Here is a 12,071-nt window from a genome sequence, read left to right as displayed (position 1 = left end):
CTTTGCCCTTGACACTGAACTTTCCAGAAGGGTGCCATTTGTCACAAAGTCTGACCAGGTCAACTCTATACTGATTTAGACACACACACCCATACATACATATATACGTTTATTTATTGTGCTGGACTTTTATTCACTGGGAGTGAGTCGAACTAATACATTTATCCAACAGGATTAGTTTTTAATTTCCTTTAAATTCTTCTTTAAACCATTCTTGTTTTTGTTTATCAAGAAAATGGGTGAAAATAATTTAAACGTCTATCCTCCAATGTCTGTGATATTTTAAGTGATAATGACATTTTCAGGCTGTATGATAACGATACTGGTTTTCAGGATTGGGGACTTGGGGTGTTTGGAGGGGGCAGTACATCTTGAGAGAAATCATCTCTAGCAAAACTCAAGTTTGGTCAACATTTGAAAAGGAAGTGTAGGAGGGGTCAGACCTCCCCTTATGACGTTTCTACCCTGTGGGTACAGCCAGCAGCACAGCTTTCAGCCGTGCCCTGGACCCCGCATCCAGCTGGGCAGGGCTAGAGCTTGTTGGCACAGTGGCGCCACTGGGCAGCGGGAGGACTAGAGGGCCGTCGCTCAGACTTGCCGTTTGTCTCTCCTCCCGGCAGACTCACTGTCCGTCTCCAGTAACGATGCCAGCCCGCCGGCCTCCGTGGCTTCTCTGCAGCCCCACATGATGGGGGCCCAGAGCTCCCCAGGCCCCAAGCGCCCGGGCAACACCCTGCGCAAGTGGCTGACAAGCCCGGTGCGGCGGCTGAGCAGCGGCAAGGCGGACGGGCACGTGAAGAAGCTGGCGCACAAGCACAAGAAGAGCAGGGAGGTCCGCAAGAGCGCCGACGCCGGCTCGCAGAAGGACTCGGACGACAGCGCCGCCACCCCGCAGGACGAGACCGTCGAAGAGGTCAGCGCCCGCTCGGCGTGAGCCGCTTGCGCCCCGGAAGGCCGCGCCGGAGCCTTCTGACATTTTTTTTTCTGGTGGTAGAAAGCGTTGCTTGTCTTGGGAACACTAATGTGGTTCCGTTTTCCTTGTGTACCTGGAAGTCACCAGGGTCAGAGAGCCCCGATGAACTCCTTGTGGGCAGACGGCTCGACTGAGTGGGGGCAGGCTCTAGGGGCAGCAGCTCCCCAGGAACCTGGTCAGGACCCACGTGTGGCTTCTGATAAAGAAATCAGAGGACCGGGAGCTTCCCCCCAGGCTGGGCACCCAGGCCTGTTCCAGGAGGAAGCGGTGCTGTGGTCTCAGCCCTTCTCCTCCTCGCCTCCACCACGGGCAAAGCAGTGCCGTCCCCTTTACAACACAGTTAAGCAGTCCCCGAGGTGAGCACCAAACGAACCTCGTTTTGCAGGGAAAGCACCAATTTCAGACTTGGAAGGACTAGAGGAATGTTTGCATCCTCCAGTTATTTCCACCTCATATTCATACTTACATCTTGTCCTGAGTAGAAAATACCCAAGTAATTTACTTTGCTAACCCAGCAGTAAGCACTGGGTTATTCCCATGTCCTCAAAGATAAATGTACGTAGATCAGCCAGGAATTTTTTTCAGTTTCCTTTTCCCCAGGAGGTACAGGTCGGGGGCTTTAAATTATACTGCAAGGAACAGAATTCCTTCGTGATCCCCAAGCTGGGCCGTCGGCACTGGTGGTGTCAATGAGGGCCCTTGGAGTTTTTAACTTAGACCCCCTTCCCCCCAGATCCCACACAGACTCGAAAAGAAAAAGGCAGACAGAGAGAAAGGACAAGATTGGTATCTTTTAATTTGTTTCGCAGATGTGGGCTTTCTGCTTCTTTTTTCCTGGCCGTGTTTTGCCACGGGTTTTACTGGAGTGTGTGGTTCACTGCATCCTCATCTATCTGTTTTATAAATCTTATGTCCTCTTAGTAGAAAGTAAACTGAAATTTTTTTTCTAAAAGTAAAAGTAGAGGGAAATTAATGTGGTACTTAACACAGATTCTTAAACTGCATCTTGGATTGTATTTTTCTTTATCCCCTTATTATTTCAGTGAAATTTTTTCTAGCAAGGTACCAAAAACGACATGAAACTAGACCAAAGGAACTGAATCGACATGAGGGTTATGGTTCAAATTTTTGAACCTTTTTTCTTTTTATTGGCTTGAAGATGAGATGTGTTCAGAGCCTAACGGATAACCTTAGCAGTCCCTTCAAAAGACACACTCAGTGGCCCTTCTCTCATCCAAGTTGGCCAGCAAGGTAGTTGGGTTGCAGGAAGGGATGAAAAGTTACCGACAGGGTGGAAAGAGCTTGTTCTGACTTCTGCCGTCCCAACTTCTGCCCTGGCTCTGCTTTCCCAGTTAACCCCTTAGGGCTCAGCTTCTCTGAACTGCCATTGACAGTCAGGCCTAGAATGTAATGAGCGAACGTTGGTTTGATTTCAGAGAGGCCGGAACGAGGGCCTGAGCAGCGGCACGCTGTCTAAATCCTCCTCCTCGGGCATGCAGAGCTGTGGAGAGGAAGAAGGGGAGGAGGGGGCCGACGCCGTGCCTCTCCCCCCGCCCATGGCCATCCAACAGCACAGCCTGCTCCAGCCGGACTCGCAGGAGGACAAGGTAAGGGGGCCCGCGCCGCCTGTGCAAGGGAGGGGCGGTGCAGTAGCTGCTGTGCATCAGCCGTGTTGCAGGAGACAGGCGCCGCCGGGGCTGTGAAGAGGTGCCTGGAAGGCGTGCTGCTTCTCCAGGCAGATTCTGCCTGTTTCCACCCCAAAAGTACGGATAACAAGAGTCCGTTTAGACTAAGTAGTATAGTCTGCTTGTATAAAGAAGCAGTACACATGTGCTTGTATAAGTACGTTCAATGCCTTTTAAAGTATGCTTCAGTAATTACTAGTCTTAAAGAAATCGTAATTTTTCTTGCTGTACTGACAAGGGTCCCCAAGAGAACAGAGAAATCGCATGCAGGCTACGTGATTGCGTCCTGAAGGAGCATTAGGCCATCTTGTTCTCTCTGTTGGCGTTTTTGCACAGGGGTGTCATTTTCAGAGGAGATTTTACTGCTGTCCCATGCCTTTTTCCAGCACAGCAAACACCAGCTTCAAGCTGGAGCGTGGAGATAGTCGTCAATGTATAGGAATCAGTTCAAAGCCATGAATCTCCTCTTTGGATATATGTGGAGGGGTCAAGCCGAGTAATAAATCTTTTTTTGTTTTCTTTTCCTTTTTGAGTTCTTACATAATCTAAAATTATTTTGTGCATCCTGGTTGTAGAACCATAAAATATCAAAAAGGAAACCTGACTATGGCTTGCACATACTCTTGCCTTCAGGCCTGTTGTGCTCCTCCAAACTGGCAGGTGTTGAAACCCGTGCTATGAAGTCATTACTGGCAATTTTTTTTTCCTTTTTGGCAGTAACTAAGTTTTCTGAATAAAACAGATGTTTTCATCAGTTTTCCCCATTCTTCCCCTTTTTTCTGCCCTGACTTCCTCCGCAGTGCTGACACGGTCAGTCACTTGCTGGATTGCCTGTGTTTTACGACCTGCGTCTGCCCTGCCTGGTGACTGACAGCTGTGGGGCTGAGGCAAATCACCCGTCAGTCTTAACCTGCGGCAGGTCTTTCTGCTGTCCCTTCTCTGTAGAACTCCACTGGCTCCACCCCTTGTGGCACTCGGCGCACAGCAAGGGTGCTGAGGTCTTGGCTGAAGGATGTAGCTTGGGTTTGAGTCTAGAGTGTGGGGGTAGCTGAGGTGCAGACCCCGTGCTGGGTGTTGAGGGGGGCCTGAGGTGAGAGAATACCTCACCCCCCACTGCACAGAGCAGACTCCTCGCCAGGAGACAGGGCTGTGTCATCTGTCTGACAGTTCCTAAGCTGTTTTGTAGCATCTAAGCTAAACTTTTCTTAAAAGCAGAAAACTGCAATTTCTTAAGTCTGGACGGTTAGCCAAAAGTGAGGTGCCGGCCCTCTCACTGAATAAGAGAGTGTTTTTCTCCATTTAAAGAATGGATTGCACTATATTCTTCTATTTGCTAAAATCATTTATTGGTTATTGTGTTACCTCATTGGGTATTATCAATAGCGATTCTTCATTTACAAAATTCTGTAGTGATGTTCCCAGAGAGTTGATTATCTTGTGACTAATATTTTGTTTTGTTCTGTTTTCTCTTTTTGTAAACTTTCACTGCAGCATTATGTTGATTTGTGTTCTGTGTCTGTTTTGGCTCAGTTTCCTTACCTCTCCATTTGAATTTTTTTCCTTGTTTTCTTCACCTCATATTCCAGATTTCATTAGACCAAGCCAACATTTGTTTTACAAAGTGCATATCTGGACCCACATTTGTAAAAGCCTCGTTGTAAATGTATAACTCCGTATCTGTCTGCTGTGAGAAATGCATCGTTAGGACAGCTAGCCGTGTGTCGCATGCATCTCCGCTGTCCTTAATATGAAGCAAGGTTCATATTACGCCCCCTTCTAGTTTCCAGTTAATTAATGGTGCAAGTAATCCGCAAACACACCATGTTTGCTAATTACTGAAACTTGAACTTGGTAGTCCCTCCCCAGATTCCTTACCTGTCGCCCCCTGTACACCCTGATTCTAGCCGTAAATGGCATCTGATAGCTTGTGAGGCCGCAGATCTTCTGTACTCTGCACTAATCATTGGGGAAGTGGATGGCACAGGAAATGGTGAGCTCGTCCCCCCTCTTCCCTGTCTGGTCAGTGCGCCCTGGGTCCTTCCCTTTTCTTTCTTGTTTCTTTCTTTTAACCCCATCACCACAGTAAAACCATTTTTAGTATCCTGGTTTGTTTCCTTATTATTTAAGGATTCACTGGTTAGAACTCAGGCCATTCATTCTCTGTTGATCAGACTCTATTTTTCCTCCTTAGCCAGTAGCCTAGCCAGCAGTTACATAAGTTACAGTTAGAATTTTCCCGTGCCCAGTCGCCTCTTTGAAAAACGTTAGATGTTACATGACTGCAGATTAAAAACAGACTTTGTCTGCTTTCCACATGTATCCCAGACAGGTTTTATTTAATATCTCATGTCAGAATATTGTAAATTTAAAAGGATGACTTTAAATAAATGCAAACAAAGATGAACTTGTGGTCTTTTTGTCTGGAGTTACTTTTAAAAAGAGACTGAGCTTACAGGAGAATGTACCGTCTGTCCAGTGACTAACACGAGGCCTCCCCCCGCCCTTTCTCTTTCTGAACCTCTTCCTTAGGCTTCTTCTCGGTTAATAGTCCGCCCCACCAGCTCCGAGACGCCAAGCGCAGCCGAGCTTGTCAGTGCCATTGAGGAACTCGTGAAAAGCAAGATGGTAAGGCTTGCCCGGGAGCCTGAGGTCTGGAGCTGCCCTGAGGAGCTGCTTGCAGGTGGACGTGCCCTTGTCCGTGTGCTGCTCTGGTCTGCAGAAGGTGCCTCTGGCCTATTGCACAGTTCAGGGGTCCCCAAGACCACCCTCACTTCTGACCAACGGCAAGTTTAGGGGAACCTGGGGCCACCCTCAGGTTCAGTAATTCGTTTGAAGTGCTCACAGAACTTAGAAAAGCCACAGTTGTGGTTTACTACCGTGAAAGGACATAGATTAAAATCAGCCAGGGAAGAGGTACATGGGGCAGGGTCCAGGAGGGTCCCAGGTTCAAGCTGCCAGTTGTCCTCTCCCAGCGGAGTCATGTGGACAACTCTGACGCCTCCCAGCAACGACATATGACTGTATGTACAGAGTGTCGCCAACTAAAGACACTCACCCGAGCCTTGGTGTTCAGAGTTTTTATGTGAGCTCAGTAACATACACAGGATTGGCCACTCATGTAGTCACATTGTCCCCTACCCCTCCAGAGATCAAGATAGCACGTGGCCCAAAGCCACCACCTGAAATCACTTCGTTAGCATAGACTATCTGTTTTGGCCCAAGGCCCCCAAGACATTCTCATCAGGGAGGACATTCCAAGGGCTTAGAGGTTCCTCTCAAGAGCCAAGGTTAATCCTTTCCTGCACCCACACTGTTTGCAGTACTGGCACCATCAGAGCAAGTGTGGTCCATTCCAGTCTTGTCTGAGGTGTGCCCAGGGTCAGTAGTACTCACAGATAGGTTGGCGGTTTTCTTTTGCTGTCTCGAGATCTTTCATTTGGATTCACAATGTATGAGAGAGAAAGGTTGGCATTGTTATGTAAGAGCTTTATTTTCTTAGTGACCTCTATATTGCCAATTGGTCGATGTGGATTTCTTTAATAAATGCCCCAAATCAAATGTTGATTCCTTGAAGTTAGATAGGTGTGCATTGCTTCTAACTGACTCAAATCAATTAACTTCTGTATTTCTTCAGTTTTCCTATGAAAAGGGAAAACCATTAATGGTAATAATTTTTAGACTAGTATATCCTACTACCCTTGTAAAGTTATTTAACATCTTTTAAAAATCACCCCTTCTAAAGTAAAAGCCCTCAGCCTCTCCCACCAATCCATTCTCCGGAGGTAACCACTGTGAACAGTTTGCTAAGTTTCTCTCCAGAAAGTTTCTTTGCAGGTGCAAACATATATGGGGGTGGGGAGTGCATGTGCATGCTTTTTCTTTCAAAATGGATTCATTCAGTTTTTAAGATTCTAAGACTTAATATATCTTGAAGCTCTTCTCACATCAGTACATACAGATTTATCTCAGTTGTTTCAATAGCTGTATAATAGTCCACTATATAGATGCAGTGATCATAGTACCACCAAGGGCTTACTCTAAACTAGGCACTACTAAGTCCTGAGCAGGTATTAATTTGTATACTCCCCACAACAGCCTTATAAGGTAGGCACGCACTATCGTTGTATCCCATTTTATGGTGAAGAAACTGAGGCACACAGAATGTTTAAAAACTTGACCGGCTAGTAAGAGGCAGACATGATAATACTACAGTTTATTTGAATAAATTCCATAATAATGTGTATATTGTTTTCAATTTTTCACTATTATAAACATCCATGTTTGTTACGTGTGTGTGATTATGTCCATAGGGTAAATTTCCAGCACTGGAATTGATTGCTAGGTCAAAGGTTATACAGTCATGTGCCGCATAACAATGTTTTGGTCAACGATGGACCAAATATATGATGGTAGTCCCATAAGATTAGTACCGTATAGCCTAGGTGTGTAGCAGGCTATATCATCTAGGTTTCTGTAAGTATACCCTATGATGTTCGAGCAACGACGAAATCGCTTAATGATGCATTTCTCAGAACATGTCCCTGTCATTAAGTGACACATGACTGTGCTTCTTTAAAGTTAGGAGTTTATCTTCCTTGAGTCAAGTATTGACTAGGTACTGTACATATCATTCCCATTTCTTCTCCCACCCCTTAACAGCTTCTAATGAAACTGGTTGACTAGGTCAAATGGGACTTATATCAAGAAAAATTCAGACTGACATGTATTGCCTGCCATAGCTGGAATTCCCCACCCCATCCCACCCCACCACCCCAGGCAGTCGTGCTGTGTTCTGAAAAGGACATGACATGATGGGCTTCGAGATTAGACGGGAAGTTAGGCAGGAAGGCTGATGAGACTTGGTAGATAACTCAAGAACTCGACTCTATTGGTCAAGAATTTGGGATCATGTTAGTATGAACTGAGCTAAACCACATTCTAGCTGTCTCTTTGAGAGACAACTTGAATAATGGTCTAAACAAAGGACACTTAAATTGTATCCACTGAGTTTTCAAGCAGTCTCAAATATTTTAAAAACAGCCGTTTATACACATCAATTATATGACCATTAAAATCATTCCTGTCTAACAGTTGAAATAGTTTTCCCAAGGAATGTTATAAGGCAACACTTTGTCAGCCATGCCAGTCATTATTCGGCAAGTATTTAAATTGCATTCCATTTTAAGAGATACATTTGTAATTAGTTCAGATGGACTTCCAAATGGAGAGGACTTCTATGGCCTGGTCTCTTTCAGCTCTTACTGGTTTATTTCCCCTTTTCAGTTCTAAGAAATTGAACTTCATCAGTTAAAACTAAGTTCTTTCCATTCACTTATGTCTCTTATTAAGTTAACAGGCATAAAGCTCTTGGGAAAGTGGAAAGGGTATAGGTTTTGGAGTCAGATAGACTTGGGTTCAAACTCTCCTGCTTACTGCTTCAGCCTCTCTGACCCTGCGTCCCTCCCCTGTAACCTGATCTCATAAATGGAGTATGGTTTGTGAAGCTCCTGACAAGGTTCCTCCTGTGGGCATTCGCTAATGCCTTCCCTTCCCCGTTGGTGAACCATTTTTGTGCTGTTTATGATGGACTCATCCCTTCTTCTTTCTCCATGGAATGTAATCTAGATTCTGTCTCTTTTTCTGGTTCAAGGGAAACATAAATCTGTAGTGATTTCCTGTCACTAACCCTTTAATGTCAAACGGAACTACTTTTTGTCCATAAAAAGTCTAGTGAATCATTTTAATATCCTTCATCTATCCTGCTTCCTGGGACTGAGTTACTCCTGCACATCTTACCACGTGCTCCCGACCCTTGGTCATCCACGTTCGTTTTCTTATGGGTGATCTCTTGGGCTATAGTGCCTTCATAATAGGATTTGAACACTGAATTGTTTACTCATCAGAAGCTCTGTATTCATTGATTGAACTGGGGAAGAAAAGGCCGGTGTTCAACTGTTATGCAGTATGCGTTCAAGGAATTGACCCTAGAACCTGAGGATTCCGTCTGGAAAATAAAAACCACCCTGAAAACTGTGCCCTGGACTTTGCTCCTCTCTCCTACTTCCACGTTCCTGGTCCAACCAGTATTTGAAAGGTTGTGTGTCTTTCCTGAGCGTGAGCAATAGCAGCCGACAGCCACAGTGACTGTTTGCACTTGACTCTGAGATTTTCTTCTCTTCATTGATCTAAATATAATGAGAGATACAAGAAAGAATGAGAATAAATGAAATAAACATTAACTCAATATATGAGAAGAACAACAAAATCAAAAGCAGAAGGAATGAATTTATAGAGATAAAAGCAGAAATTAATGAGTTGGAAAACAAAAATAGTAGAATAATAAATAAAACCAAAAATGTGTTCTTTTAAAAAATATAGACATCAGGTAACCTTTTGAAGAAAATAGAAAGCAAGCACAAATTCACAAAATAAGAAATTATAAGGGAGAAAGAAACCAAGGAAATTGAAACAATCATAGTACATTACTTTGTTCAGCTCTTAGAAAGTAAATTTGAAAACCTAGATGAAATTGGCAGCTTCTTAAGAAAATATAATTGACTAAAACTAACGTTAGAAGAGATTGAATATCTCTGCAGACCTGTCATCATCTAAGAAACAGAGAAAATTGAAAAGAACCTACCCACAAAAAACCACCAAACCCAGAGGGTTTCACAAATAATTCCTCGAAATCTGTCAGTTCCCAGTAGTTCCAGTTCGGAGGCACCTTTGTGCTGGTGATGGCCTTTTCTCTCACACGCCATTTGTGTAAGAGGCCAGTGGGCAGCGTTGAGGGCGTGGACGGCATAAATTTGATGAGGACACATAGCCATGACCGCATCCTGTCGGGGCATCTGCACCCTCTCTGGCTGCCGACTTAGGTCCAGACCAGCCACATTGGAGGACAGGCAGCCAGAGGAAGCCCGGCAACTCTGCCATTTTGAGTCCAGACAGCCATCCACCCGCTCGAGAAGACAGGGCCTCATGGACATCAGTGAGGGCCATGGCTTTACCCCTGGCTGGCTCCTCTGTATGAGGGACCATCCAGAGCCTTTCTCTTTCTCCTCTTTTCTTACTGTTCAAGTCAACGGAATTAGGTCTAACGAGCTTCAGCTGTTTCCTTGCAAATCGAGACAGGAGACGGTGCAGAGCCTCCTCCCTCTCATTCTTCAGTTCCAGGCTCGGGTCAGAGACCCCCAGGACCACAAACAGGAAGCAGGCCTGCTTCTCACCCGAAAACGCTTGCTTCCAGGAAAGGTCAATAGCTATTTGTTTAAAAATAAAAGTGTCATTTTCTCATCAAACCTTGTTCCTTAACTGTTTTTCATAAATAAGAGCAGCGGTTGGTGTGTTGCCACAGCTCAGTGGGTTTGGGAAACAAGATTGCAAGGACAGACTGTGTCCTCAGAGCTCGCGTAGTGACCAAGTCAGTGTCAGTCTGTTACTCTTCAGGGGAGAAAATAGCACATGTGTTAGAGGTTTTAAAAGATAGGAAATACTGTGTTCTGGCAGTTTGTATTGGGCTTTTCATTTGAAGATAAGTTAATCACATTTTCCCAGTTCAATCGCTAAATGTCTCTTATCATCTCTGTATGTGCAGCTGGGGCGCCTTGGAAATTTTATAAGAGCTATAACCCATACCCCAGGAGCTTTCTGAATTCAGTTTAAGAAAGAAAATTAATATGTACCAATTAGAAAATAATCAATTGTCATCAGTGTTCAACTCACAGATTTATTGATCACCTGCAAAGCTTTGTTCAATGTTTTCCAGCAGGTAGAGCAATGGAAACAATCGCCTGCAGAAACTGAAATCTAGTGGGGGAGAGAGACTTGTGGATAAGTAATTGAGGCCAGCATGACAGCTGCTTCCTACAGAAGAGATAGAAAGGACATTGCGAGTGCAAATATCGCAGCGATAGAGATTAATTTTAGCGGGATGATCTGTATGCATTGAAGTATGAGTCAAGGCTTTATGGATAATCAAGAAACAAACCAAATTTATTTAAAACTAAAATATAGATTGTTGACATTGCTACGTAGCCCGCCAACAAGGGTTATGGTTGACGCATTCGGGGTAAGGTGGCTTGATGGAGGCGATTCCACACTTCTGAAATAGTCATGCTTTTGTTTGGCAGGAATATAACTGAAAAGAATATTGCTACGTTTGACACAGGTGCAGTGCACTGACGTAAACAAGTTGTATGTTTTCTAATTATTTGGTAACCAGAAACAAAATATATTAATGTATATGAATTCACTATCCTTTTCATTCTAACTTTTCTCTTATTCAGCTCCTCTTGCTCAATTTTTTTATTAATCTTGGGGGTTTTTGTTGTTAAGTACTGTGTAATTTCACAAACATAGATTTTATAATTTTATAATCAGGCCCTCTGTATGTTCTGATGTTTGAGATTTTCTTATCCTGGTTCACCCTCGTGCACTATGGGCAGGAAACGTGATTTGTGATCTGATTTTCTTTCAGGCTCTGGAGGATCGTCCTAGCTCACTCCTTGTTGACCAGGGAGACAGTAGCAGCCCTTCTTTCAACCCTTCAGACAACTCCCTTCTCTCCTCCTCCTCGCCCATTGATGAGATGGAAGAAAGGAAATCCAGCTCTTTAAAGAGACGGCAGTAAGACGGAAATGCTTTCATTGTCATTATTTGGCAGGTTTCCTCTTGTCTCGGTCACCCTCAGAAACATGACTGGGACTCATCTCTGAATCAGCACAGTGAGGAGACCGGGGTCTCTCATTGAGTAATTGTACATATGTTTGAAAAGCACTCAGAACCTCAAAAGGGTCCCGTAAGCCATAGCTGCAGTTTTTATTGTTTTATTTGTGTATTATACTTTATTTATTAATAAGAATGATAGGAGACAAGAATATCTTCTGTCACTTCTGGCGAGGAACTCCTATACTTTCTCTTGTATACGTAGTTGTGAAGGAAAAAGAAGACAACATAAAATTAGATGCAGTTCCAAAAACTTGAATATTTTTTGAACATTCCTTCGTGGTAGTGTTTCTCAGTTCCAGTAAGCAGCTTATGGTGAAAGAGAGAGTCCTGAAAAATATTACAAAAGGTTTAAACTTGCCTTTGGAAAAGAGGAAAAACTTATACGCTGCATGAAGACAGAGACCTGGTGTTATTGTGTGCTGTATTCCAACATCTAGAGTGATACTGGGCACATAGGAGGTGCCGAGTTGGTGTTGGTTGAATGAATGAATGAATGAACAAACCTCTTCAGGCCAATTGAGGTTGTTTGCTATAGTGATCGAGTAATTGTCTTCTGTTGTCTGAGTGACCTTAGACAGTTACTGAACTTTACAAAAGAAACACTTCTGAATGATGTGATAAGATCCAAGGCTTTAAACATCTGAGTTAAATTTTTCCTTGTAGGTCCAATGAAGCTTAAAATG

The 12,071-nt window shown here is 44.1% G+C and overlaps 1 protein-coding gene across 4 annotated transcripts in view; it reads left to right on the top strand.

The window, feature by feature from the left end:
* TRIO (trio Rho guanine nucleotide exchange factor) overlaps nt 1–12,071 on the top strand; it is a 355,129-nt gene that overhangs the window by 308,630 nt on the left and 34,428 nt on the right. For 3 of the 4 annotated variants that reach the window (XM_058564327.1, XM_058564329.1, XM_058564330.1), the window contains 4 exons: nt 621–913; nt 2,410–2,580; nt 5,188–5,283; nt 11,138–11,286. In XM_058564327.1, the coding sequence (XP_058420310.1) occupies nt 621–913; nt 2,410–2,580; nt 5,188–5,283; nt 11,138–11,286 (709 nt within the window). The remainder of the gene's footprint in view (nt 1–620; nt 914–2,409; nt 2,581–5,187; nt 5,284–11,137; nt 11,287–12,071) is intronic. The other variant, XM_058564328.1, reaches the window with a different exon arrangement.

Source organism: Diceros bicornis, chromosome 20 (genome assembly GCF_020826845.1).
Source record: "Diceros bicornis minor isolate mBicDic1 chromosome 20, mDicBic1.mat.cur, whole genome shotgun sequence".
NCBI lineage: Eukaryota > Metazoa > Chordata > Mammalia > Perissodactyla > Rhinocerotidae > Diceros > Diceros bicornis.
The sequence above is the reverse complement of the archived record's forward strand: the minus strand, read 5'-3'. Positions and strand labels throughout refer to the sequence as shown.